The 24,458-nt window shown below is 44.1% G+C and overlaps 1 protein-coding gene across 4 annotated transcripts in view; it reads right to left on the minus strand.

Annotated features, from left to right (window-relative positions):
• CC2D2A (coiled-coil and C2 domain containing 2A) overlaps nucleotides 1-24,458 on the minus strand; it is a 164,837-nt gene that overhangs the window by 44,066 nt on the left and 96,313 nt on the right. For 3 of the 4 annotated variants that reach the window (XM_042984903.1, XM_042984904.1, XM_042984906.1), the window contains 6 exons: nucleotides 11,768-12,014; nucleotides 8,990-9,137; nucleotides 5,950-6,088; nucleotides 3,574-3,777; nucleotides 1,927-2,019; nucleotides 525-616 (listed from right to left, as the gene is read on the minus strand). In XM_042984903.1, coding sequence (XP_042840837.1) covers nucleotides 525-616; nucleotides 1,927-2,019; nucleotides 3,574-3,777; nucleotides 5,950-6,088; nucleotides 8,990-9,137; nucleotides 11,768-12,014 — 923 coding nt within the window. The remainder of the gene's footprint in view (nucleotides 1-524; nucleotides 617-1,926; nucleotides 2,020-3,573; nucleotides 3,778-5,949; nucleotides 6,089-8,989; nucleotides 9,138-11,767; nucleotides 12,015-24,458) is intronic. The other variant, XM_042984905.1, reaches the window with a different exon arrangement.

The following is a 24,458-nucleotide window of genomic DNA, read 5'->3' on the forward strand; positions in this document are numbered from 1 at the left end:
TAATAGGGAAATCAATCAAGCAAATGCAGTCAATCCCCAACTTCTATGTAAATCTCCATTTTCCCTGTTGCCCCTGTCCCCTCACCAAACACACAGCAGCTCTCTGCCTCCCCCCAGCCCCTGACCTGGGGCCGCAGTGCTCGTTCCCGGCCACCCCCTCTGTCTAGTGTGGGGGAGTGAGGGGCAGTGTGACGAGGGGAGGTGGAGGGCAGGAGCATGGGCGGGAGGGCAATGCCGTCAGACGTGGTCTGATGGCAGCAAGGAACTGGCAAAGGCTGTGAAGTGGACTTGGGAGGTGAGATGGTGTCTACTGGGCATATGATGGAGAGCATCTCGTGCGACTTAACAAAACCCCCCCAACTAAGGTAACCATTAGGCATCGATCACGTTTTACTGGTTCCCAGCAATACTGGGGGCCCAAGCGCATACCATGCAAGGATAAGAATTCTCTATTTACGTGAAAATTTTCATATAATACAATAAAAATAATTTTTATAAGAAACAAAAGATTTGTTTGCTTTTACCTGATATTGGGAACTTCTTCTTCTACTATCAAATCCGAAAGAAGAAAATGGTGTTTTGCAATTAGGAAACGATTGATCACTGATTCTCTAACCTGAGGACAAACGTGTATTTTATTTAAAATGTTCCTGTCACATAGACTTCACAGGTCACTCCCTAAACCCCTTTGAGTGTTCACCCGATGTCACCTCAGTTGTCCCAGCACACTTGCACTTTCCTCCCCAGCGCTGATCTCTTCCCCTATAAATCACCCCGCTTTGCTTGTTAGTGTAAGCTCCCTAAGGCACAGGGGTTTCTGTTTTGTTCACTGCTCTGTTCTTGGGACCTGGGAAATTTCCTGGTGGATGACAGTGGAATTTTTCAGAATGAATGAATAATTGCAAAAAATAGGACCGATCTTGAAGCACACACATTTCAGATTCTGGAGTTCTTCCTCTATTCAGATTGATTTACTTTTTTTTTTTTTTTTTTTTAATTTGTTTTTAGAGAAAGAGTGCAAGCAGGGGGAGGGGCAGCCGAGGGGAGAGAGAGAGTGAGAGTGAGGGAGACAGAGAAGGAGAATCCCAAGCAGGCTCCACACTCAGCACGGAGCCAGACGTGGGGCTTGATTCCATGGCTTTGGGATCATGACCTGAGCTGAAACCAGGAGTCGGATGCTTAACTGACTGAGCCACTCAGGCACCCTTAGACTGGTTTACTTTCTAATTATTCTTTATTTTTTTTTAAAGTTTATTTATTTTGAAAGAGAGAGAGAGTGCAAACGGGGCAGAGAGAGGGGGAGAGAATCCCAAGCAGGCTCTGTGCTGTCAGCGCAGAGCCCAAAGCAGGGCTCGAACCCACGAACCATGAGATCATGACCCGAACCGAAATCAAGAGTCATACGCTCAACCGAGCCACCCAGATGCCCCTCTAATTATTCTTCAAATAGAGGGCCTCTGAAATGTCATAAGTTGTTTTCTTATAAGGAGCTGCAGGGTAGATCAACTGGATGGGAAAAATGTAGTGTAGTGGCTGTAGCATTTCCTACAAGTTACATTTACTAAACGAAGGAAGGGCAAACGGGTATTTCAAGTTTTTAGTGCATTAGGGCAGTTAGTACGTGGCTCATAAAACTTTTTCATTACAAAGGTGATATGATGCAAACATTCAAATATGAGAAAAATCACGACTTAGAAATTGTGTCCCCTGTACTCATACTCCACGTAAGATAACCACTGATAATAAGCTGAGATACATCCTAGTGTTTCACATGTTCAAATTAATTTCTTATCTGTAATTATGAGCAAATAAGTGATAGTTAAGTATCCCATAGATAACTCAGAAGAATAAAGACCACTCTCCCCCCAGTCTTAGGGTGCTGGCTATGTTCCCCCAGTGGGGACTCTGTAAAATGATTTTCCTTACCTGTTGGAGGTACTTGGCTACCATGGCCCTATGGGGATCTATGTGGTCCTTGGTTTCAATTACATTTCTGTCTCGTAACCGTTTCTCATAGTCCTAAGATGAAAAAGGAATAATTTTATGATTTTAAAGTACTAGTACCCCTCCCCCCCATGCCCTTCTTGAGACGACAGAATTTATCCCATGTGGTTCAAGTAATAAACTATGGTTCTAAATGTGTCTTCCACCTTCCTCTTCACAATTGGTTTCAAAATTGATCTTTGACGCAGTATGCCAGTTTTGGAATCAGTTGGTTGAACTGCCTTAGAAGTAGAAGATAATTCTGTAGAGCAATTTCAACTCAGGATGTTCATGTAGGAAGACACAGAGATACAGAGATAACAGAGAGACTCCAGAAGCTCAGCTCACCCAAGCAACTTAGCCGAAGCGTCTGCTTACATTTTTGTCTTTTCTATTTTAAGTAGAGCAATGGCAAAAATAATAAGTAGCCTCTGGCTGCAGCTGATTTGGGTTGCCTCCCTGGAGGAGAGTGGTGGGTGGGTTAGCTCTGTCTTAGGCTGCCGTGCTTTGCTCTGTCAATAAAATTTTCGGGGGCCGGGGAGCTGCCATGTTCTGCTTTAGTCCTCTGGCCACAGCTCAATATCCAGGGTCGCTCCTAACCCGGCCTGGGCAACTCAAGCCAGCTGTTCCCAAGATTTTTAAGCTTGGGACAAGAGGACACCTCTCTCTCTGCTGGCTGAAGCCACTAGATGTGAGCTTGGATGATGCTGGTGACCATGCAGCCAAGTAGAGAATCTGCCCACAACGAGGACCAAGGGAAGCCCAGGCAGGACAGAACTGCGTCCTGGTGAGTGTTCAGGTTCTGGATCGGGTGTCCCTGAGGCACACATGAACTCCTGCCATTCACGCCCCCTTAGATATTTAACCCATTTTGGCATTTCATCATCCAATAAACTTTCTCGGTGCCCAAGGTAGCTTCATTTGGCTTTTTATCACTTACCATCACGAGTCCCAACTAATACAAAGAAGAACCAAGTCATCAAAAATATTCTCCAATAGTTTCTATAGTTTCTGCATAAAAAATCATACTGGGTTCCATTTCTAATGACTCCCCATTTACCTCAGCAAACACTAACTTGCCCGTCAGGCTTTCACTGGCCTGTCCGGCCTACACTGGCCTTTCACCTGTAGTTCCTCAAAGGCTCCCCACCTGCCAGGGACCCCTCCACAGCCAAGCCTGTGCCCAGCCCCGCCTCCGTGCCACCCCGCCCACCTGAGACCCCAGGGGCTCCCCCCCGCCCCCCGCAGTGTTTACCGGGCTTCCTAAATATTTAATGGATTAAAATGGCATTGAATTACTGACAGTTTGTTATAACGTGGCAGGATAATTTCCCATATTAACACGTAAGATACTTTTCAGACTTACGATTCTACTGTCTCTTAGTTTATATGTCATTATATTGGGCAAAGAGACTACTTAAACATTAAGTGTAAAAAAAAATAATGGAAAAGTTATGTGAAGCGTTCGAAACGAGAAACCAACATCGCTACAGAGAACACGACAGCAAGAAGATACACTCATCATAGTACAAGCCAAATGGCACAGACATATTTAATTACTGTATTAACTCCTCCATGGCAATTTCTTACCTGGAATACCTTTTCCATAATTTCCCGGTCATATGCTGGAATTTGCTTGTAATTTCGGAATTCTGGCACCTCTTGGCTTCTAAGACAAAGAAGCCGGAATCGTTTGGATCTATTTAACTCCTCATCTGAAACAAAGTTAAATTCTTGCTGCAGCTGTTCCAGTCGAAAGAAATCAGGGACGTAGGATTCACCGCTAGTAGCAACCTATGGAAAACAGAAGAGGCACAGCTTTGGACGGCAGGCAGATTGCATCTCAAGAAACCCAGCACCGGGCTCTCGGTTTGGGAATGGAAGCTTAGGAGTCTTAGACGGGGAGACTTGAAACATCCCGCATTTAAGGACAACATATGTTGAAATCTAATAGTAACGAGGCAGGTGCCGTTATATTCATGTCCTGGCTATAAAAAGTACCGCAACTCATTTTTCCAAAAAAAAAAAAAAAAAAAAATCATAAAGTTCATTTTTTTGGGTACGCATGCTCCCCCCATAGGTGTTATGTAAATATACAGAGTGAAAATTGGGAGAGTTATATCAGTGTATTACTAGATGCCTGCAGGAAATAAGGTTGCGTATATACACAGTGTTACCATAAAATCTAATACGTGAATTTAATATATGTTATATGTAACTTAATATAACTTTAAAGACATATTTAACAAAATGTGATTTTTCAAATATACGTAGGCACACATGTAGATAAAGGCCCCAGAATTGGCTGGTCAGTTCAAATCAGTTGGCTGATCACCGGCTCCACGGTCATGCTGTCTCCAAACAGCACCTCGTGGCCCTGGTCACCGAGTAAAGACAGATCTGGGCGCCAGTCCCCGCTGCCCCGTACACCGGCTCGGAAAGGATGGTCTCAGGGTACCGCTGGGAGGCTGAGCGGGTGAGGCTACACTCTCCCGGGCGTCAGCTTGCCCCTCTGCTGGGTGCTCTGCCAGTGGGAACCTCCTCCTCGCAGAAGGAAAGCCAGGGAGCCGAGATTCGCCAGGGCTTTGCAGTGGGCGAGGTGATCCTGCTGTGAAAATCCATAAAAAGAGGTCCTGGGGCACCTGGGTGGCTCAGTTGGTCGAGCATCGGACTGTGGCTGATGCCAGATCATCAGGTCACGATCTTGCGGTTTCTGAGTTCGAGCCCCACATTGGGCTCACTGCTGTCAGTGTGGAGCCTGGAGCCTGCTTCAGGTCCTTTGTCCCCCCTCTCCCCTCTCTCTCTGCCCCTCCCCGGCTTGCACTCTCTCTCAAATATAAACAAATATTGAAAAAAAAATTGAAACAAGAAAGAGACAGGTCTGGAAGGCCATCCCTGTGTTTTGTCCTTCTACACGAAGACAAATAGTTAAAAAGAAAAAAAAAACGAAGGTGACATTTATACTATATTGTTGCTGATTTAAAATGGTAATCGAAACGTGATTTGAAACCTCTTTATGGAACAGACTACGCTCTAGGTAATGTGGTCTATTCCTCCTAATACTTCTCTTAGTCACACTAAGAAGTATCATTGAGTTGGAAGGAAAACTTATAAAGGCAAACGTCAGAATAAACCCAAGCTTGCTTTGCGACTTACCTTGGAAAGTCTAGGACAGAAATGAAAATGTCATCCTGGTTGCAGTTACCCTGCTGATGAACTCCCACTAGTGAACATGATTACAGAACGTGTTGCTGTGGTCACTTTCCGGATCATCTACTTGTTTATTATATTTTTGTGGGAATTATGAACTTGGGAGCAAAAACAATTGTATCTGCTACCAAGGAGAATCATTTACTGACTAATGTTCCATTTTATTTATAAACTCACTGAAGAAAGAATTTCGAATGTTATGATAGATGCAAGCAATTTATCTCATACATACTTAAAAGAAATCTAAACGATAATCTAATTAATCATCAAACGGGAAAATAAACGAACAAAACCACCGTTTCTTAAAAGGCCTCACCAGGTGTGATGAACGGGCACGTGCTCTGAAATGGTGTTGGATCCGCGTCCTTACCGGCCATGTGACCTCGAGCAGGTGACTCTGAGCACCCGTACTCAGGTTCCTTTCCAGGGGAGGGGCCAAACAAGGCCTTTCGTTAGGGTTTTACAGAGGTTAGCGGTAAGAGGAACAGCAACACCGTAACAACAGCTAATATTTGCTGCACACCGATTGTGTGCCCCGCTAACTGTTGAGATGAGGCGTTGCACGTCGTCATGGCCACACTGCGAGGGTGTCACAGTGCTTAGAAGCATGAGTGCTCGCCCTGATCACACAGCCAGGCAGGGGCAAAGCCGGCCTTGAAACCTGTCATTCAACCCGGCACTCGTGTTCTTAAACACTAAACACTGTTCTTAAACACTGTGGAGAGATGCAGTGTGTGCACGATGGTGCCACGTTACCGAGATTAGCTGCATCAAAGGGGCATTGTTGGGGTCATTCGGGTCGAGCTTGGACTCTGCTGCCCACTTGGCCAACTTTTTCAAGTCTGTCAGTCCCGATGTGCCGATGGACGAGATGGCATCTGCTCTCTTCAAAGCACTGGAAAAGAAGTTAATGCCGTGAGATGGGCTTTTTCACAGAGCACTTTGCCTCAGGCCTGCGAAATCCCAGGGACGGCACTGCCTAAGGAGGCTGTTACGTCTAAGGGAGAAAATCTGATCACAAGGAAGGAGTTTTGCCGTTTTTCTTTGCTCGATGACTGCTATTAAATACGTTTTGGGGGGTGCCTGGGTGGCTCGGTCGGTTAAGCGTCTGACTCTTGATTTTGGCTCAGGTCACGATCTCATGACTCAAGAGTTGAAGCCCCACATCGGGCTCTGTGCTGACAGTGTGGAGCCTGCTTGGGATTCTCTCTCTCTTCCCCTCCCCCTGCTCACTCTGTCTCTGTCTCAAATAAATAAATAAATAAACATTAAAAAATACACGTTTCAGGGACCATAGAGAAGAGTGAATGGTAGAAGAAAATACTAGCACACCACACATCTGATAAGGGATTAATGTCTCAAGTATATATGGAACTCATAACTCAATAGCAATAACACAAAGAATCTAATTAAAACACGGGCAGAGGACCACAAATAGACGTTTCTCCAAAGAGGACATCCAGATGGCCAATAGACACGTGAAAAGATGCTCAACCGCACTTGTCATCAGGGAAATGCAAATCAAAACCACAGTGAGATATCACCTCGCACCTGTCAGAATGGCTAAAATAAAGAACACAAGAAAGAGTAAGTGTTGGCGAGGCTGTGGAGAAAAGGGAACCCCCGTGCACTGTTGGTGGGAATGTAAATTGGTGCGAACACCGGAGAACAGTCCGGAGGCTCCGCCAGAAATTAAAAGCGGAAGTGCCATGTGATTCAGCAATTCCGCTTCTGAGCGTACACCTGAAGGACACAAAATCGCTGTCCTAAAGGGGTGTCTGCGCCCCCATGATTATTACAACATGATTCATGAGAGCCAAGGCGTGAAAACAACTGAAGTGCCCCTCAGTGGGTGAGTGGATAAAGAAAACGTGGGATGTCACTCACCATAAAAAAGGAGGAATCCGGCCATTTGCAACAACATGGACGGAGCTCGAGGGCGTTGTGCTGGGTGAGATAAGTCACACAGAGCGAGGCAAATAAGGTGCGATCTCACTCATATCTGGAATCGAAACCAAAACCCAAAACCAAAACAAAACTTGTGGAAACAGAGAACGGGTCGGTGGCGGCCAGAGGGGGGGCGGGAGAGGCGGTGGCCAAAGGCGGTCAAGAAGTCCAAAGTCCTCGTTGTACGATAAAGACGGTCCAGAGATCTAACGCACAGCTGACAGTACTTCACCGCACATTTACAAACTGCTGAGAGAGCAGATCTTAAAAGTTCTCACGGCAAGGAAAGCACAACTTGCAGCTACGTGTGGTGATGGATGTAAGGTAGACTTACTGTGATTGTTTCACAATATATCCACTTATCAAATCATTACATGGTACACCTTCAACTCATGCCACGTGTCAGTTATATCTCAATAAAACCAAAAAAAGAAAAAGAAGTATCCCTACAACCCTGCCCGGGGCGTAGAAGCGTCCCGCGTCCCTGGATCGGGGCCAGTGAGAAGGAGCCTGCGCATTCGGTTCAGGGTGGCCTGAGAGCCTCACTTCCCACTCACCTGGGGACCCCTCGTAGCCGAGGCCAAAATACAAGAGGAAAAAACGGACGCACAACGGATTGGGACGCGACTGAATTCCCGGGAGGCCAGCGCTCTCAGCGCCTTCGCGTCAGGGCTTTGTTACTGGAGCCGTGTCTCTTGCCGCTCACGTTGTGTTCCACCTCCTCTCCTGAAGAGTGGGAGCTTTCGTCCCGGGTGTGAAACTCAGTGGAATGAGGACAGAATGCCGAGGCTCGAGGCCTCCTCTGGACGTGACCGCCCATCTCCTGACTGAGGAGGTGCTGACCAGATGTTCCTTGTTCTCGTCACAGGGACATCGGAATCGGGACGGAGAAGGCAGAAAGGGAGCGGAGCCTGGCCCGCTCTGTTTCCCCTCATGTCGAAAATGACAGTCTGTGACTTACAAACTGTCTTCTTGATGATCAGGATAAGTCCTTTTATTTATTATTATTATTATTATTATTTTTAAGTGCTTATTATTTTTGAGAGCGGGAGCACAGCAGGTGAGGGGCAGAGAGAGAGAGGGGGTCAGAAGATCTGAAAGTGGGCTCCACACTGAGAGCAGAGAGCCCGATGCAGGGCTTGAACTCACAAACCTCGAGATCATGACCTGAGTCCAAGTCTCATACTCGACCAACTGAGCCACCCAGGTGCCCCAAGTCCTCGTATTTTATGGTGGAGGCAACGGAGGCCCAGAATGGTTAAAGATGAACTCAAGACCCATCTGTTGGGGCAGGACAGAAGCCAGACTCGAACCCAGGCCACCTGGCCCCCATAGTCCAGGCTGCCTGGACAGGGACCAACCATAAGGAGGTGGGGCCTGCCTAGGGGTAAGTAGGTGAGGTACAGAATGCCTAAGGATCTAGCAATCAAGGGAAAGAACTGACAATAGGGACCTTTATATAACCAGAAGGTTCTATGACAATCATCATTCACACTGAGGACCACCTATACGCAATCAGAGGCTCTGCATTTCCCCCCGTCTATAAAATGAAGAAAAAGAATACTTGAAGAATGAAGAATGAAGAAAAGAATAATTCACAGAGTTACCGGAGAGATTAAACAAGGCGAAATGCTTTTTGCTGTTTCTGGCACTGCTAAACATCTAATATTTATTAGGCTATTAATATTTTAATCTTTACCTCAAGTACCATAAAAAACCATGAAATTACTAGCACATGAGAAAAAAGGGAAAGAATGTGATATTGCAAGCTTCCCGCCCGCCCCCCCCCCCCCCCGGATATCATTAATGCAAAGACATTACTCATCAATTTATTATAGACACACATCACCTTCTAAATCCAATGTTCTGCTGTGACAGTGGAGGAATCAAAGGGATCCCATTTTCTCCAATGGCCCATGCCACGCTGTTGGACACTTTCCCCGAGGTCATGAGAATCAGTTGGTTGCTACCATCAGCTTCAAATGAGAAGGGCATTCCTAGGGAGACACCAGATTACACAGACGCTGTTTAGAAAAAGGGAGCGAACCCAGTCTTGGTGAGAAAGCAGACAGTAGGCGAACGGAACAGAGAGGATAGGGCTGGCAGGACAGAACACATAATTCACAGCAGCGGCACTGAAATTCTTCAGGCAATGAGGTGCAGAATAGGCCTCTTGGTTCCCTCTCTGACAGCAGGGTGTAGAGGTGACAATGAATGAGGCACTTTGGAGTAGGACCATTGGGTGCATATTCTGGTTCTGCCGCTTAACAGCTGTGTGACCACAAACAGATGACCTAACTTCTCGGAGCCTTAGTTTCTTTATACGTAAAATAGGGATAATAATAATACCTCCTAAAAAAGATTCCTGTGAAGACATCCATTTATTCACTCATCCAGTGGATACTAATTTGAGCTTCTGCTTGGCTCCAGGGACTATTCTAGGCGCGGCAGATGGCAGTAAAGACACAAAACTGATGAGAATCCCTGTTCTCAAGGAGTTGCTATTCCAGCAGGGGAGACAGGCAGTAAATAAGAGAAATGGGAGGAATGTATGGTTTGTTAGAGAGTGAGAAGTGTGAAGAGAAACCATAAATTAGGGAGTGTATACAGACAATGTGTATTTGGGGGTGGGTGGGAAAGGGCTGAACTTTTAGATGGGGTGGTAGGGAGGGCCTCCACAAGAGGGGACTTTTGAGTAAACGCCAGAAGAAAGTAAGGAAGTGAGACGATTTCTTGGGAAAGAGCATTTGTGGCAGGAGGAACAAGGCAAGTGCCCTAGGGAGGGAGTGCACCCGAATAAGGAGCCTTGTGTTACGTGGGGTCTTACATGCAGATCACTTAGTGCTTGGACCACTCAACGAACGTTAGCTATTCCTAAGCTACTGCGGCAACAGTAAGCCTCACTTACCGATTTGGCTTCTACCCATTGGAAATTAATGATAAAAAGCCTCGGGGCAGTTTGTTTAATCAAATAAAAGAAGAAAGATTTTCAAGCACTAAAAATAGTGACTTAGGGGTGCCTGGGTGGCTCAGTCAGTTGAGCGTCCAACTTTGGCTCAGGTCATGATCTCACAGTTTGTGGGTTTGAACCCCACATCAGGCTCTGTGCTGACAGCTCAGAGCCTGGAGCCTGCTTCAGATTCTCTCTCTCTCTCTCTCTCTCTCTCTCTCTCTGCCCCGCCTTCACTTGTGCTCCTTCTCTTTCTCTCTCTCTTTCTCAACAATAAATAAATAAACATTAAAAAAAGTAGTGCCTTCATGTCCTGGACTTACAGTTAATATTATTAGCCCAAAAATAATACCACTATTACACTGTAATAGCACCTTTGTGTTTTTTTCAGAGATCTTTCCTCTATATTGAACATCCACTTTAATCTTCAAAATAACCCCAAAACACATTAAAGGGGGTATCCTTAGATTCATTTTATGAATGAAGAAGATATTTAAAGAGATTACATCATTATTAGGGTCACAGAGCTTATCAGTGTGAGAATGGGAACTAAAGCCTAGGTCCCAGACTTTTATTTTATTTAAACATTTTTTTTAAATATTTATTTATTCTTGAGAGTGAGACAGAAAGACAGAGCATGAGAGTGATACAGAAAGACAGAGAGAGAGGGAGACACAGAATCTGCAGCAGTCTGCAGGCTCTGAGCTGTCAGCACAGAGCCTGACGCTGGACTTGAACTCACGAACTGTGAGTTTGTGACCTGAGCCGAAGTCAGATGCTTAACCAGCTGAGCCACCCAGACACCCCTAGGTCTCCAGACTTTTAGGTTGATGATTGGATTTGAGCCCCAAAGAATTCTTGCAGATAAATTTCCAAATATGTGCTCACAATAAAAAATCACGAGACACACGAAGAAACAAGCCACCATGAATAAGAAGCAACAGGATCAGACCAATAAGCAGATAGGTACTGAAATGATCAGCTACAGAACGTTAAAACAATATTTGTGATATGTTTTTAAAAATAAATGAAGTAGTGAAGGAATAAAACAATGAAATGGTTGAGAGTCTGAGGAAAGGACAAACATTATCAGAACTGACCAGACAGATTGGAAAAGAACAAAATAGAATTTCTGGAGGTGAACAATCCAATAATTAAAATGAAAAACTCAGTGATAAGTTTCAATGATTAGACACAACCAAAGAGTGAATTCATGACTTGGAAGACAGATTTAAAGACGTGTCACAGAATACAGCAGTGAAAGAAAAGGATAAGCAAATACATTATAGAGGTTAAGAAACATGGTAGACAGAGTGAGAAGGTCCATTGTATATGTAATTACAATTATAGGGGATAATAGAGAGAATATTAACTAATAATCTCCCTATTATAATATTTAAGTTTTTAAAACCTTTTCAGCCTTATAAATGATCCCCGGATATATATCTTATATACACAAAACTTTGTCCTCATTTCAAATTATTTTCTAAGAAAAGATTCCTAGAAGAAGAAACTAAGGTATCAAAGGCATTTTAAAGGTCCTGATTCACATTGTCGAACTACTTTATACTTGCATAGTTTTATGAATTTATTGGCCACCAACGGTATAAAAAATGACTGCAAAAAATTGTATATCATCATTTTAATTTGAATTTCTGAAAGCAGTTTTATAATTACCTGGTTGTTTGAAAATGAAAAAAAAAAAAAAGTTATGTTCAAATCTGACAGTAAAACCGTGAGCCACTGAGGATAATGAGCTTTCCGTACCACTTCCAACACCCTCGTGGTCCAGGGTCACATGCTGGTTACTGCTAAACTCCACTTCTTCAATGGGAGCCCTTCCAGTGACAATGGTCGTTTCAGGAATAGGCAGAAACACTTCTGCCAGCAAAGTGGTGCCACTGTGTCCAACTGTTTCGTATACCTGAAATCGAGGAAGAGAAACAGACAAATAAAAATAGGAAGAGTGTGCTCACTCCCAGAGTTTAGTCCATTTATCTATGTTAATCACTGTTCTAGCCCAGAACACCCATTTCCGAGTGGAAAAGCTGAGTTGTGTTATGGTTCCCACGGAGACTAAATTGCACCGTATTTGTGGCCAAGTTGTTGACATCCTGTCCTCTTGTCTGGCCTACTTTCCAGACAAGAAAGTAGAGAGAGAGAGGGGTAGAGAGAGGGGTTAATCAAAGTAGCAGTCTACCACAATTGTTTCCATTTCAAACTGATACTCAGGTTATCTGGGGGGAATGGGCTCCTTCCTTTTCCTGGCTTATGTTATTTCAGAAAGTGATGCCATCGGGTGGATTGGGTGAGATAAAGCGGACATGCCACCAGATGATTTTTTATTTACACCACCTTCAAGGTCAACGGGAGAAGTATCATACCTAGATGTACTCTAGAGTATCAGGTTCAAATCTACTATTCAGTACATCTTTCAGATTCTTCCCTTCAAGAGCTCATTTTATTTGTTAGCTGCTGAAACCGTACCAGCTCCTTCTCAGACCTTCTCCCAAGCAGGAGCAAACTAGACCAACGGTGGCTCTAGTCACTGTGGCGTGTCTTATTGTAATGCCGCCACTATGAGACGAAGAATCCAATGTCAAGGCAACCGTTGATTATGGATGTACAATGCAGCTTCAAGAGGAGCCTTTGTGCCACTGGATCAAATTTCTCTTGTATCCTTGGGTCATTTCTCTTTTGTGGAAGAAGATGACAAGATACCCACAGTTCTGCTGGCTTCTTTCCTGTTTTATTCTTTCCTTCCAAGAGGTCCCTGTGGCTGGTACACGTTTCTCTAAAATGCCGACTCCACTCCTTTCACTTTTACTAATTAGATCTTCATATTTTTCTTCTTGTGCAATAGAGTCCCGCTATTGCAATAGACTTGTGCAATAGACTTCCCACTTACCGATGGAATGCACAAAGGTGACACTACGGACCCTCTGGACCCCCTCCACTCACCCCCTCCCCTTACAAGGCATATGATATGAATTCTTTTCGAGGATGAAGATGAGGATGATTTTGTGCCAGGCCGCCATCCTGGCCCCATCTCCCTGGTATCCACCAGCTTGCATTTGCCACATGGCTGACTGAGCTTGGAGGGTCTACTGGGGCAAAGACAAAGACAAACACTACATAAGAACTGAACTCAGGACCCCAGACTTAATACCACTGTGAGCTATTCTTTTTTTTTTTTTTATTAAAATAAAAAAAATGTTTATTTACTTTTGAGAGAGGGAGAGAGAGAGGAGAAAGCAAGGGAGGGGCAGAGAGAGAGAGAGAGGGAGGCAGAAGATCTGAAGCTGGCTCTGTGCTAACAACAGACAGCCTGATTCAGGGCTTGAACTCACACACCGTGAGATCATGACCTGAGCCAAAGTTGGAAGCTTAACCATCTGAGCCACCCAGGCGTCCCTGCTGTGAGCTCTTCTAGCAGGCTGGGTGCCCTAAGAGACCTGTGATAGTCAGAACTTACCTGTGTGGAGTGGCCAAGTTCACCTAATTCAGGGCGAGCAGGAAGCCCATGAGTAAGCCACATTCTCCAAATTCATCTTTATTAGTAAAAAGATGATGTTTTGGTCTCTTTTAAAAATATCTTTTATAGGGGCGCCTGGGTGGGTCAGTCGCTTGGGTGTCCGACTTCGGCTCAGGTCATGATTTCGCATTTGAGCCCTGCATCGGGCTCTGTGCTGATAGCTCAGAGCCTGGAGCCTGCTTTGGGTCCTGTGTCTCCCTCTCTCCCCCTCCCCTGATCACATTCTGTCTGTCTCTCTCAAAAATAAATAAACATAAAAAAATAAAAAAAAATCTTTTATGGAAAATGTCAAACATAAAACCCAGAGGAATAATATACCATGAACCGAAACCATCACCTGGCTTCAAATACCATTAGCTTATGACTAATCTGGTTTCATCTATACTCTCATGCCTTCCGTCTCCACCAATATTTGGAACCCAGACATCATTTCATCTGTAAATATTTCAATATGTGTCTCTAAAAGATAATGATATTAAAAAGCATAGTTATAATACTATTATCACAATAGTTTCTTAGTAATGTCAAATATCAGTAAGTTTCAAATTTCCTTCAGAGTTTCCAAAAATTACTGTAAAACTTCGTTTGAATCAGGATCAAAATATATTCTATACAGTGCAACTGAGTGATAAGTCCCTCAAGGCTCTATTAACTTATAGATGACCCTTCTCCCTTTTTATACGTTTCAAAAAACCACTTTTTCTCTGTATTTTTATTGGTTTAGAGGTCTGATGGTTAAAGGGGTGCCATTTATCGCTTGTCTCAACCTTGCATAAGAGCCTGTGGATTTGTAATCTTACAGAGCTCAAAGACCCTCGAACGGATTGTTTTTTCTTGCACAGGAGACCTTGGTTGACCTATTAAATTATGGACTCACTAGAATAAAGTTTCAGTTTGAGAAAATGTTAGGTTTTCTTTCCTTTTAGAAACTTTTTGTTCTTTGCCAAAACTTTGAGACATCTGTTTGTACGAAGCCCGGTATGGACTTTGGACCTGGTATTTTCTTCAATCTTTAGCACATTCCTATGAAGGATGGTTTGTGGTGAAGATTAAGCAAGCCAACAGACCCAACAATTCTGGATGATGGATTTGAAGCTCCAAGAGGAGAAACTCCCCTAGCCACTCATGTAGTAATTCAAAAAGCTGGAATTTGAATCCACAACTGTTTCACTGCAAAACTCATACCTTGTTTTGCTATATCTTCCTTATGGGCCAGGGACAGTCAGAAAGGTGATCAAATAATTAAGAATTCTTTTACAGCCAAAACGATGAACCAGAAAATATATTAAAGTTTATATTATATATATTAATATATATATTATTATATTAATATATTATTATATATTATAATATATATTATATGATATATAATATATTATTATAATTGTATATATTTATTATATATTATATATAATATGTTATATATATTAAAGTTTAGACAAATTGGTGAGAAACAATGATTGAAAGAGTATTTAAAACCTGAATGAGGGGATGCCTGGGTGGCTTAGTCGGGTGAGCGTCCGGCTTTGGCTCAGGTCATGATCTCGTGGTCTGTGGGTTCGAGCCCCGCGTCGGGCTCTGTGCTGACAGCTCAGAGACTGGGCCTGCTTTGGTGTTCTCCCTGTCTCTCATACCCTTCCCCACTTGTACTTTGTTTCTCTCTCTCTCTCTCTCTCTCTCAAAAATGAATAAATATTAAAAAAAAATCTTAAATCTGAATGAAAAAAATCAAACACAAAATGAAGTATCTAAAAACAATGTCTATAATCAGAGCTTAAAGCATCACCTCAGCGTGTCCAACTGTGATCACAAGGCTGAACTATTCCTGTCTCAGAATTCTTGGTTGCTCGGAACTCTCAAGAGGTTGGCTGTCTCCGCAAGAAAGGTATGCCCCGCTCACTTCAGTGCGGGTGCTTTAACTCTCTGTAAGTTGCCCGTGTGTACTGGGCACCAAGTGAGACATGTGGGGAGTGGCCACCGGCCCACTGATACCCACTTATGTGCCGCCGCCCTACCCTGTGTTTTGCCTACAGAAACACTTATCCACTCTATCGAAATTCCTTGTTTAGGCATTATATGTCTTACTGGATGTGGAGATTCCTGAGGATAGGGGTCTTGCCTAATTTCTCTTGGAATGTCCAGTACTTTCCATTTGGGAGTTAATGTATTTAGAAGGGAGCATGCTAACTCTAAATAGAAGTAAGGCATTATTATTATTATTATTATTTTAACATTTCATTTATTTTTGAGAGACAGAGAGAGACAGAGCATGAGTGGGAGAGGGGCAGAGAGAGGGAGACACAGAATCCAAAGCAGGCTACAGGCTCTGAGGTGTCAGCACAGAGCCTGATCCAGGGCCCAAACTCATGAACCATGAGATCATGACCAAGCTAAAGTCGGACGCTTAACCGACTGAGCCATCCAGGCGCCCTTATTATTATTATTGTTATTGTTATTATTATTATTAAGTAAACTCTCTGCCCAATGTGGGGTTCAAACTCAGGACCTCGAGATCAAGAGTTGCATGCTTCCCTGATGGAGCCAGCCAGGAGCCCCCAGAAACAAAGCATGACATGATAAATCCATGGAATGAAATGGTTTTCTTCTCTGAACAGCTGATAGACCTGGGTGTAGTATGGCTCTCAGATTTTCTCAGTCTTAATTTACTCCACACCTGACTGTCACTCCTCTCGCAGCCTGCAGAGGGCAGTGTGGTGGACAGGACAGGGTAGCGTTGTGTTCCAACAGATCTGGGTCTGAATCCTGACATTGACAGTAGCTTCCTGACCTTGAGCATGGCCTTCCCCGCTTTTTGCTTTCATTGTAAAACAAAGATGTTATTTAAGCCTCCCTAGAAAGGCGGTGCTGAAGTTTAGCTGACACGGATGAAAAGTCTCTTCCCTACTTATGAGCTCAATGAGTATTTATTCTTCTTCCTCTGGGCATACGATTGACAATGAGCACCTGCATTTTATAGTACTTCATGGTTTACAAAGCTCTTTCAGAAACATAATTACACTTCTCAAGCATCTTGTTAAATCTCGCTGGTCAACTGATTTTAGTAAAGTTTATGACATAAGAATTTCTTACTTAAACTGGTAAGATCTGTCTCTTCAAGATACTTTAATGTTTTTCAAAGGAGACAATCAGTTGCTGGGGATTTATAGGAATTTTATGGCATATTCCATATTTGTAATGAAATCATCTATATCCCCAAAGGCAAGGAGGTGAAAAGTGAAACACGTTAAGGCTAAAATGTTTTTAAAAAATCAGGAGTTAACGAAGTCCTGATATTACTCCAAGTTGAGGGAGTAGAAAGGATACCAGTAGTCAGAAAATACCATTTACGACAGTAAAACGCTTCAGAAAGTGACAGGACAGCAGTATTTAGTTTAATATTTGATTCAACCTGTGTCTCTGACCTTGCGACTCTCTTACTTTCCACTTCTTCAGAATTCCAAATGCTCCAACACTCAGTGCAGTTAAGTAAGTGTGTGATTTGCTGGCACAGCTGAGGGAAAGTTTCTATATTATGTGGCTCCAATGGCTTTACAAAAACATCCCTGTAAGACTTTCATAATTCATCAAATAGTTTATTATGGAAGGACCACAAGAGTTGTTTTGGTTTTTATCCCTTGTGGGTGTGCCCTGTGCTGGCCACCCTGTTTCGTAATGACCCATAAAACATGCAGTTATTGTAGAAAGGGCATTTCTGTGGATGACAGCAGAAGCGTCCTTATTCCCGGTCTCTGGAAACACTTTCCTGTTTAATGTCAGGACAGGAAGTAAATGGGGACTCTTGGTGTTGAGTCTGTAGGACAGAGGCAATTATGAACTCTAGGGGAAATAGAGGCTTTGCTACCCGGGACTACTGTTTCAGAATGTAATTATCAACTTTTTAAAAAAATTTGTTTATTTTGAGAGAGAGCGCTCACATGCATGCACACAAAAGAGGGAGGGGCAGGGAGGGAGGGAGACAGAGAATTCCAGCTAGACTCTGCACCGTCAGAGTGGAGCCTGATGTGGGGCTCGAACTCATGAACCGTGAGATCATGATTTGAGCCAAAATCAACAGGCACTTAACTGACTGAGCCACCCAGGTGCCCCTGAACGTTTTTGTTTTTTTTTTTAATTTTTTTAATGTTTTATTTATTTATTTATTTATTTATTTATTTTTTTAATTTTTTTTTAACGTTTATTTATTTTTGAGACAGAGAGAGACAGAGCATGAACAGGAGAGGGTCAGAGAGAGGGAGACACAGAATCTGAAACAGGCTCCAGGCTCTAAGCCGTCAGCACAGAGCCCGACGCGGGGCTCGAACTCACGGACCGCAAGATCATGACCCGAACCGAAGTCGGCTGCTCAACCGACTGAGCCACCCAGGCGCCCCTAATGTTTTATTTATTTTTGAGAGAGAGACAGAGCACGAGCGGGGGAGGAGCAGAGAGAGAGGGAGAAACAGAATCTGAAACAGGCTCCAGGCGCTGAGCTGTTAGCACAGAGCCCGATGCAGGGCTCGAACTCACAAACCGTGAGATCATGACCTGAGCTGAAGCTGGACGCTCAACTGACTGAGCCACCCAGGGCCCCCCCCCTTTTTTTTTAAATAAGGAAAAATGGATTCCATCTGGCCAAGCCAAAAAAACACCCACAATCTTTCCACACTTTTCACCCTGCTCTTTCCAGATGGCATCAGTTATACTTAATGCTCGGGTGCAATGCTATTTTCAAAAAATCAGAAAATGGGCACCCTGGGTTTGGTGTTTGTAAGCAGCTTTCTGTATAATTAAGTTTAATTTTGTTTTTTCCTAAGTCAGGGTGCCAACCTCGGCATTGCTGACAATTCCTCACTGTGGTGAGCTGTCCCGTACAGTGTGGGATGTTCCCCAGAATCCCTGGCCTCCTCCCGTTAGAGGTGCCACCAGCTCCCCACTTGGTAGAATTAAAATGTCTCCAGACACGGCCACGTGTCCCTGGGGTGCCAAAGTCACCTCTGTTTGACAAACACTGCTATGAGCAAAATGAGTGCTTGTGTGTGTGTGTCTGAAAGTGGAATGTTATGGAAAACATGACAGGAAATATAATTGACTTACATTCAAGTGTTCAAAAATTTTTCTGTTGTCTAATGCAGGGCAGCAATGAATTCAAAATAGCAATTACATCCACGGCTACCAACTCGAGATTATGTTTTTTAAAAAATGTATTATTGGGGGTGGCTCAGTTGGTTATGTGTCCAACTCTTGATTTCCGCTCAGGTCATGATCCCAGGGTTGTCAGATTGAGCCCCGCTAATGTGCTGTCTGCCCAGAGCCTGCTTGGGATTCTCTCTCTCTCCTTCACTCTCTGCCCCTCCTCCATTCACACATGCTCTCTCTCTCTCTCTTAAAATTTTTTTTTAATGTTTATTTATTTTTGAGAGAGACAGAGACAGAATGCGAGTGGGTTAGGGGCAGAGAGAGAAGGAGACACAGAATCTGAAGCAGGCTCTAGGCTCTGAGCTGTCAGCACAGAGGCCAACGTGGGGCTCAAAATCATGGGCTGTGAGATCATGACCTGATCTGAAGTCGGACACTCAACCGACTGAGCCACCCAGGCGCCCCTCTCTCTCTCTTAAGATAAATAAACTTTAAAAAATGTATTACTGAACTTTAATTAACATACAATGCTATATTAGCTGCAGGTGGGTATATAACCTAGTGATCTGACAATTCTTTTTTTTAAATTAATTTTTAAAAAAATTTACATCCAAGTTAGTTAGCATGTAGTGCAACAATGTTTTCAGGAGTAGATTCCTTAATGCCCCTTACCCATATACCCATATAGCCCAGCCCCCCTCCCACAACCCCTTCAGTAACTCTCTGTTTGTTCTCCATATTTAAGAGTCTCTTCTGTTTTGTCCCCCTCCCTGTTTTTATATTTTTGCTTCCCTTCCCTTATGTTCATCTGTTTTGTCTCTTAAAGTCCTCATATGAGTGAAGTCATATGATTTTTGTCTTTCTCTGACTGATTAGTTTCACTTAGCATAATACCCTCCAGTTCCAGCCACGTAGTTGCAAATGGCAAGATTTCATTCTTTTTGATTGGCAAGGAATACTCCATTGTATGTATATATATATATATATATATATATATATATATATATATATATACCACATCTTCTTTATCTATTCATCCGTCGATGGACATTTAGGCTCTTTCCATACTTTGGCTATTGTTGAAAGTGCTGCTATAAACATTGGGGTGCATGTGCCCCTTCAAAATAGCACACCTGTATCCCTTGGATAAATGCATAGTAGTGCAATTGCTGGGTCTTGGGTAGTTCTATTTTTAGTTTTTTGAGGAACCTCCACACTGTTTTCCAGAGTGGCTGCACCAGTTTGCATTCCCAGTGATCTGACAAATCTATACGTTACATAATGCTCACCATGGTAGCAGGAGTCACCATCTGCCATCACACAATGTTATTACAATATTATTGACTATGTTGTATTTTTCATTCCCATGACTTATTTACCTTATAAATAAGGTTTGTACATTTTTTAAAGTATTTTTCCTTGCAATTCTTTTTCTTAAATTTATTTATTATTTATATTTGAGAGAGAGAGAGAGAGAGAAAGAGTGTATGAGTGAGGAGGGGGCAGAGAGAGGGAGGGAGAGAGATTATCCCAAGCAGGCACTACGCTGTCAGCATAGAGCCTGATGCAGGGCCTGAACTCACGAAACCGTGAGATCATGACCTGAGCTGAAGTCAGATGCTTAACCAATTGAGCCACCCAGGCGCCCCTGGAGGTTTATACATGTTAATGCCCTCCGCCTATTTCTTCTACCTCCTCATTCTTCTCCCTTCTGGAAACCACCATTTTGTTCTCTGTATGTAAGGGTTTGTTTCTGTTCTCTCTGTTTTGTTTTGTTCATATGTTTGTCCAACTTGGGATGATGTATGCAATTATTATTACTTCTATTTGGAATACTGTTTGCTTTAACTCAACAATCTGGGGAAGATTTACCTGCTAATGGTATTTAGAATTGTACAGAGAAGATGAACCTTAGAAATGTAGGGACATTCATATAGATAAAAAAAACCCCAACATTCCATTTGTATTGCATGATTTTAAATCATGATTCTCTGCTTTTAAAACAGAACAGAACAAAGCAGAACAGCTTCCCATCTTGCATTTGGTAGTGCTGGATCTGGTACAAGTGGCTGCCTTTCAAGCTTGGCTGCTTGTGATGTTCACGTGTGTTAGTCACCTCATGGTCGGTGTCCCCATTTCCCTCAGGGTCGCATCAAACCCTTCCTAGTCTTGTGCCCACAGACTCCCTTCCTTCGCTGAAAAGGTTGGGGGCATCTGACGTGGGCCCCTTCACAGCTCTGCCCCCCACCCACCTCCCCTGTGTCATCATGCCCGCCCCAAAAGAACTTCCTGTCAAGTCTTGACCCAGATTCAGGTCTGGTCCCTCTCCCCACCACTTTCTTTTTTATTTTCAAAGTCACCAGTCTTTTCTGCACTGGTTGCTTTTCTCACGACTAACAAACATGCTGAAACCGACTACACCCTAAAGTAAACCACCATCCCTCTCCAATCCCTGATTCGTTTCCCTCCTCCCCTTCTCTGCCAAGCCTCTGGGAGGGAAGCCCTCTTTTGGTAACTTCATTTTTTTTCTCCTCCTGCCCCACTGGACCTTAGTCACCAGCTCGTCTTGCCATTTCCCCACTGCAGTCTAATCGCCGTGCCAGGGACCAGGGACTCCTGTTTTCCGCCAAGCCTCGTGCAATGTCTCTGCAACAAGACGCTTGGTGGATGGAACGTACAAGCTGCTGGTGCGTGCGGCCTGCTGAGGTCGACATGAGAGCGGGTCTGGGCGCTGGGCCCGGGCCCTGCCGCTTTCTGGCTGCGTGACCTTAGGGCAGGTATACTTAAGTTCTCCGCATTTCGGGATGGCGGGGACAATGATACAGCTCCTGTGCGACTGTCATGAGGACTGAGTCTAGACACAGAAGGTGCCTGGCATATTGTAATTGCTCAGTAACCATTATACTAGATATTACTAAATATCCACACAACTCAATACGCAGTGATGCCTGAGGCTGTTTTCTGAGACTTCTCCCCCCGGAAGTGGCTCTCAGAGCGCGGAGATAGGTCAGATTTGAGACTTGGCTCTTTGTTACCATTATCCCCAATTAAAATGGTGAAATGAGAGTACAATTTAGAGTCAAACAGTCCCGGGTTTGAATTCTCTTCTGCCTCCTGACCTGCTTGGTGATGGAGTTACTCAGGATCTCGGAAGCTCATGGGGAGAATAATAGTACCTGTGGTTTTCTTTCGGGTAACATCAGATGGCGTATGTGAAGAAGCTGGTCTTGGGGTAGACAATCAGTAGGTGTTATTTCCCAGAGATCTTCTCCACGTTTGCGGGCCCCTGTCCCATCCAAACCCACATCCTCTTACATGTAGATGACCTTACCTTGCTTGCCCCATGCACGCTGTCCCACCACAGACGTCACTGTCCTTTCTACCTGCTCTCGGCGGCCTGGCTCCATGTAATTGAGTAGATAAATATGTGTGCGTAAAAAAAAAAATATCTGTTTTGGACTTACTTACGTCTACAAAGGACCAATAACAACCACAGAAGTGAGCTGGCTAAGGGCTAACGAAGACACTTCTCCAAATAGGACTGTGTTCCCCACTCGGATAGTGCGGTTCTGTGGACGGGCCACGGAAATCAGGAGTGGACGTAGGAAGGAACTCAAGTAACTGCCAGCTCAGTTAAAAGGGAAAATCCCCTGAATCAGTCCACATGCCGAGAATATGAAAGCTCAACAGGATCGATTCATAAGGAAAAATAATAATGCTAAAAGACGTAAGCATCACCCAGCAGAACCACATGATAGTTGTTGGTTCGGGCAGGTGGGGGGACAGCGACAGATACAGATGTGAATGATAAAGAAATGAAGGTGATCGTTGCAAAACTATTTTATTTCGAAATCGGATTTCATGTTTTTGGAAGGCCAAACATTTGTTGTGGAAAGATCTCAGTTGCGGAGATTTTTAGGACCTTTCTGGAGGGACTCTGGGCCTTCTCCCCTGTCCTGAGAAGTCCAGCCTCACCCACCCCTTGGGGACAGCTGTGGCTCGACTCCTTTGTACTGTCCCAGGTCCAGCTGTGTTGCTCTAATTAATTCCTTCCCCGCAATCAAACCCTGCAATCAAATCCCGCCAAGCGTCCTTGACATGGGCACTAAACCGGTCCTGTTTCTCTGTAGCTCTCTCCCTCCATCTCCCAGCTGGATTTAAAGCTCCCCTTGGGATGCCTGGGTGGCTCAGTCAGTTGGGCGTCAGGTCATGATCTCACAGCTAGTGAGTTCGAACCCCACGTGGGGCTCTGTGCTGACAGCTCAGAGCCTGGAGCCTGCTTCGGATTCTGTGTCTCCCTCTCTCTCTCTGCCTTCCCCCACCCCGCCCCCAGCTCGTGGTCTGTCTCTGTCTCTCTCTCTCTCTCAAAAATGAATAAACATTAAAAAATAATAATAAAGCTCCCTAAGGCAGCTCCATGGGCACCCCTCCGGCCCAGGGCTTCGAGTTCTGCACCACACTCTTGGCGTGGGATTAGACACTCAGTTGACTCTCACTCAAGCAGTGAACATTTATGGCTTGTTTGTTGGGTCACCAACGAATGCATTAAAGTTTTGAGAATCTCGGAACTCTTTCTGAAATACGTTGGGCTCTCAAGTCAGGGATTTGAGAACACTGGCATAAACAGATGTATTCAAGGCAATTTTTTCTCACCCTCTTAAAACCGCCAGTAATTCATGAACCTTCTCTAATCTCAAACTTATAGCAATTATGTGGAAAATTTCCAAATGGCATTGTTCTATTCCTAGAGAGTTGAAATACAATAGTCCTTAGATTCATTTCATCTGGAACCACTACTCAATCATAAAAATCATGCCATTGAGCCATTATGATATGTGATTTGATCAGTTATCAAATCTCTGAGGATAGCTTAGGAATTTAGCCAAAGTTTTTTTAATTTGTGATTTTTTTTAATGTTTACTTACTTCTGAGAGACTGAGAGAGACAGAGCATGAGTGGGGGAGGGGCAGAGAGAGAGGGAGACACAGAATCTGAAGCAGGCTCCAGGCTCTGAGCTGTCAGCACAGAGCCCAACGTGGGTCTCAGACTCACAAGCAGTGAGATCATGACCTGAACCGAAGTCAGTCGCTTAACCAACTGAGCCACCCAGGGCCCCAATTTGTGATTTTTTAAAGATTACATGATTCAGCTCTTAGGGCCAAGCTAACTGCCTATGAATATATTCTTGGTGTCCCCAGGATAAAATTTTGCTTGTTTACTTAGAAAATCCATTTCATAACATTTTAGAGAATTACTTTTTTCACAGTACTTGAAAAATATTATTTTGATTGCAACATCCGAGCCAGCTAATGTCTCAAGATGGCAAAGAAGAGAGAGGATAGAAAGCTTCCCTCCCATTTCAGAATATATGTGAAATGAGACACTGGTACTCATGGAGGTGGAAGGAGGAAAGGGTCTTTCCTTCTATGGTAATTCTGAAAATGGAGGGCTGCCCAGCAGAGAAGCCTCCATAGGCTGCCAGGGCAGAGGTGGGGGATCTGATCTCTCATGGGCACCTGCGGGGAGGGGAGGGCCTTCTCTCTGTCTTCTGTGCTCTTTTCAGGAGGGGTGTCCCCTTCCAGGGCTCCCTCTCCTTCCTACTGGCCATGTTATCATATGCTGCCCTCCCTTGCTTCACTCTGCCCCTCTATCTGCTTTCTCCTGTTAATCTTGGTCTTCCTCATGTCAGCTTTTCCT

The sequence above is a fragment of the Panthera tigris genome, chromosome B1 (genome assembly GCF_018350195.1).
Source record: "Panthera tigris isolate Pti1 chromosome B1, P.tigris_Pti1_mat1.1, whole genome shotgun sequence".
NCBI lineage: Eukaryota > Metazoa > Chordata > Mammalia > Carnivora > Felidae > Panthera > Panthera tigris.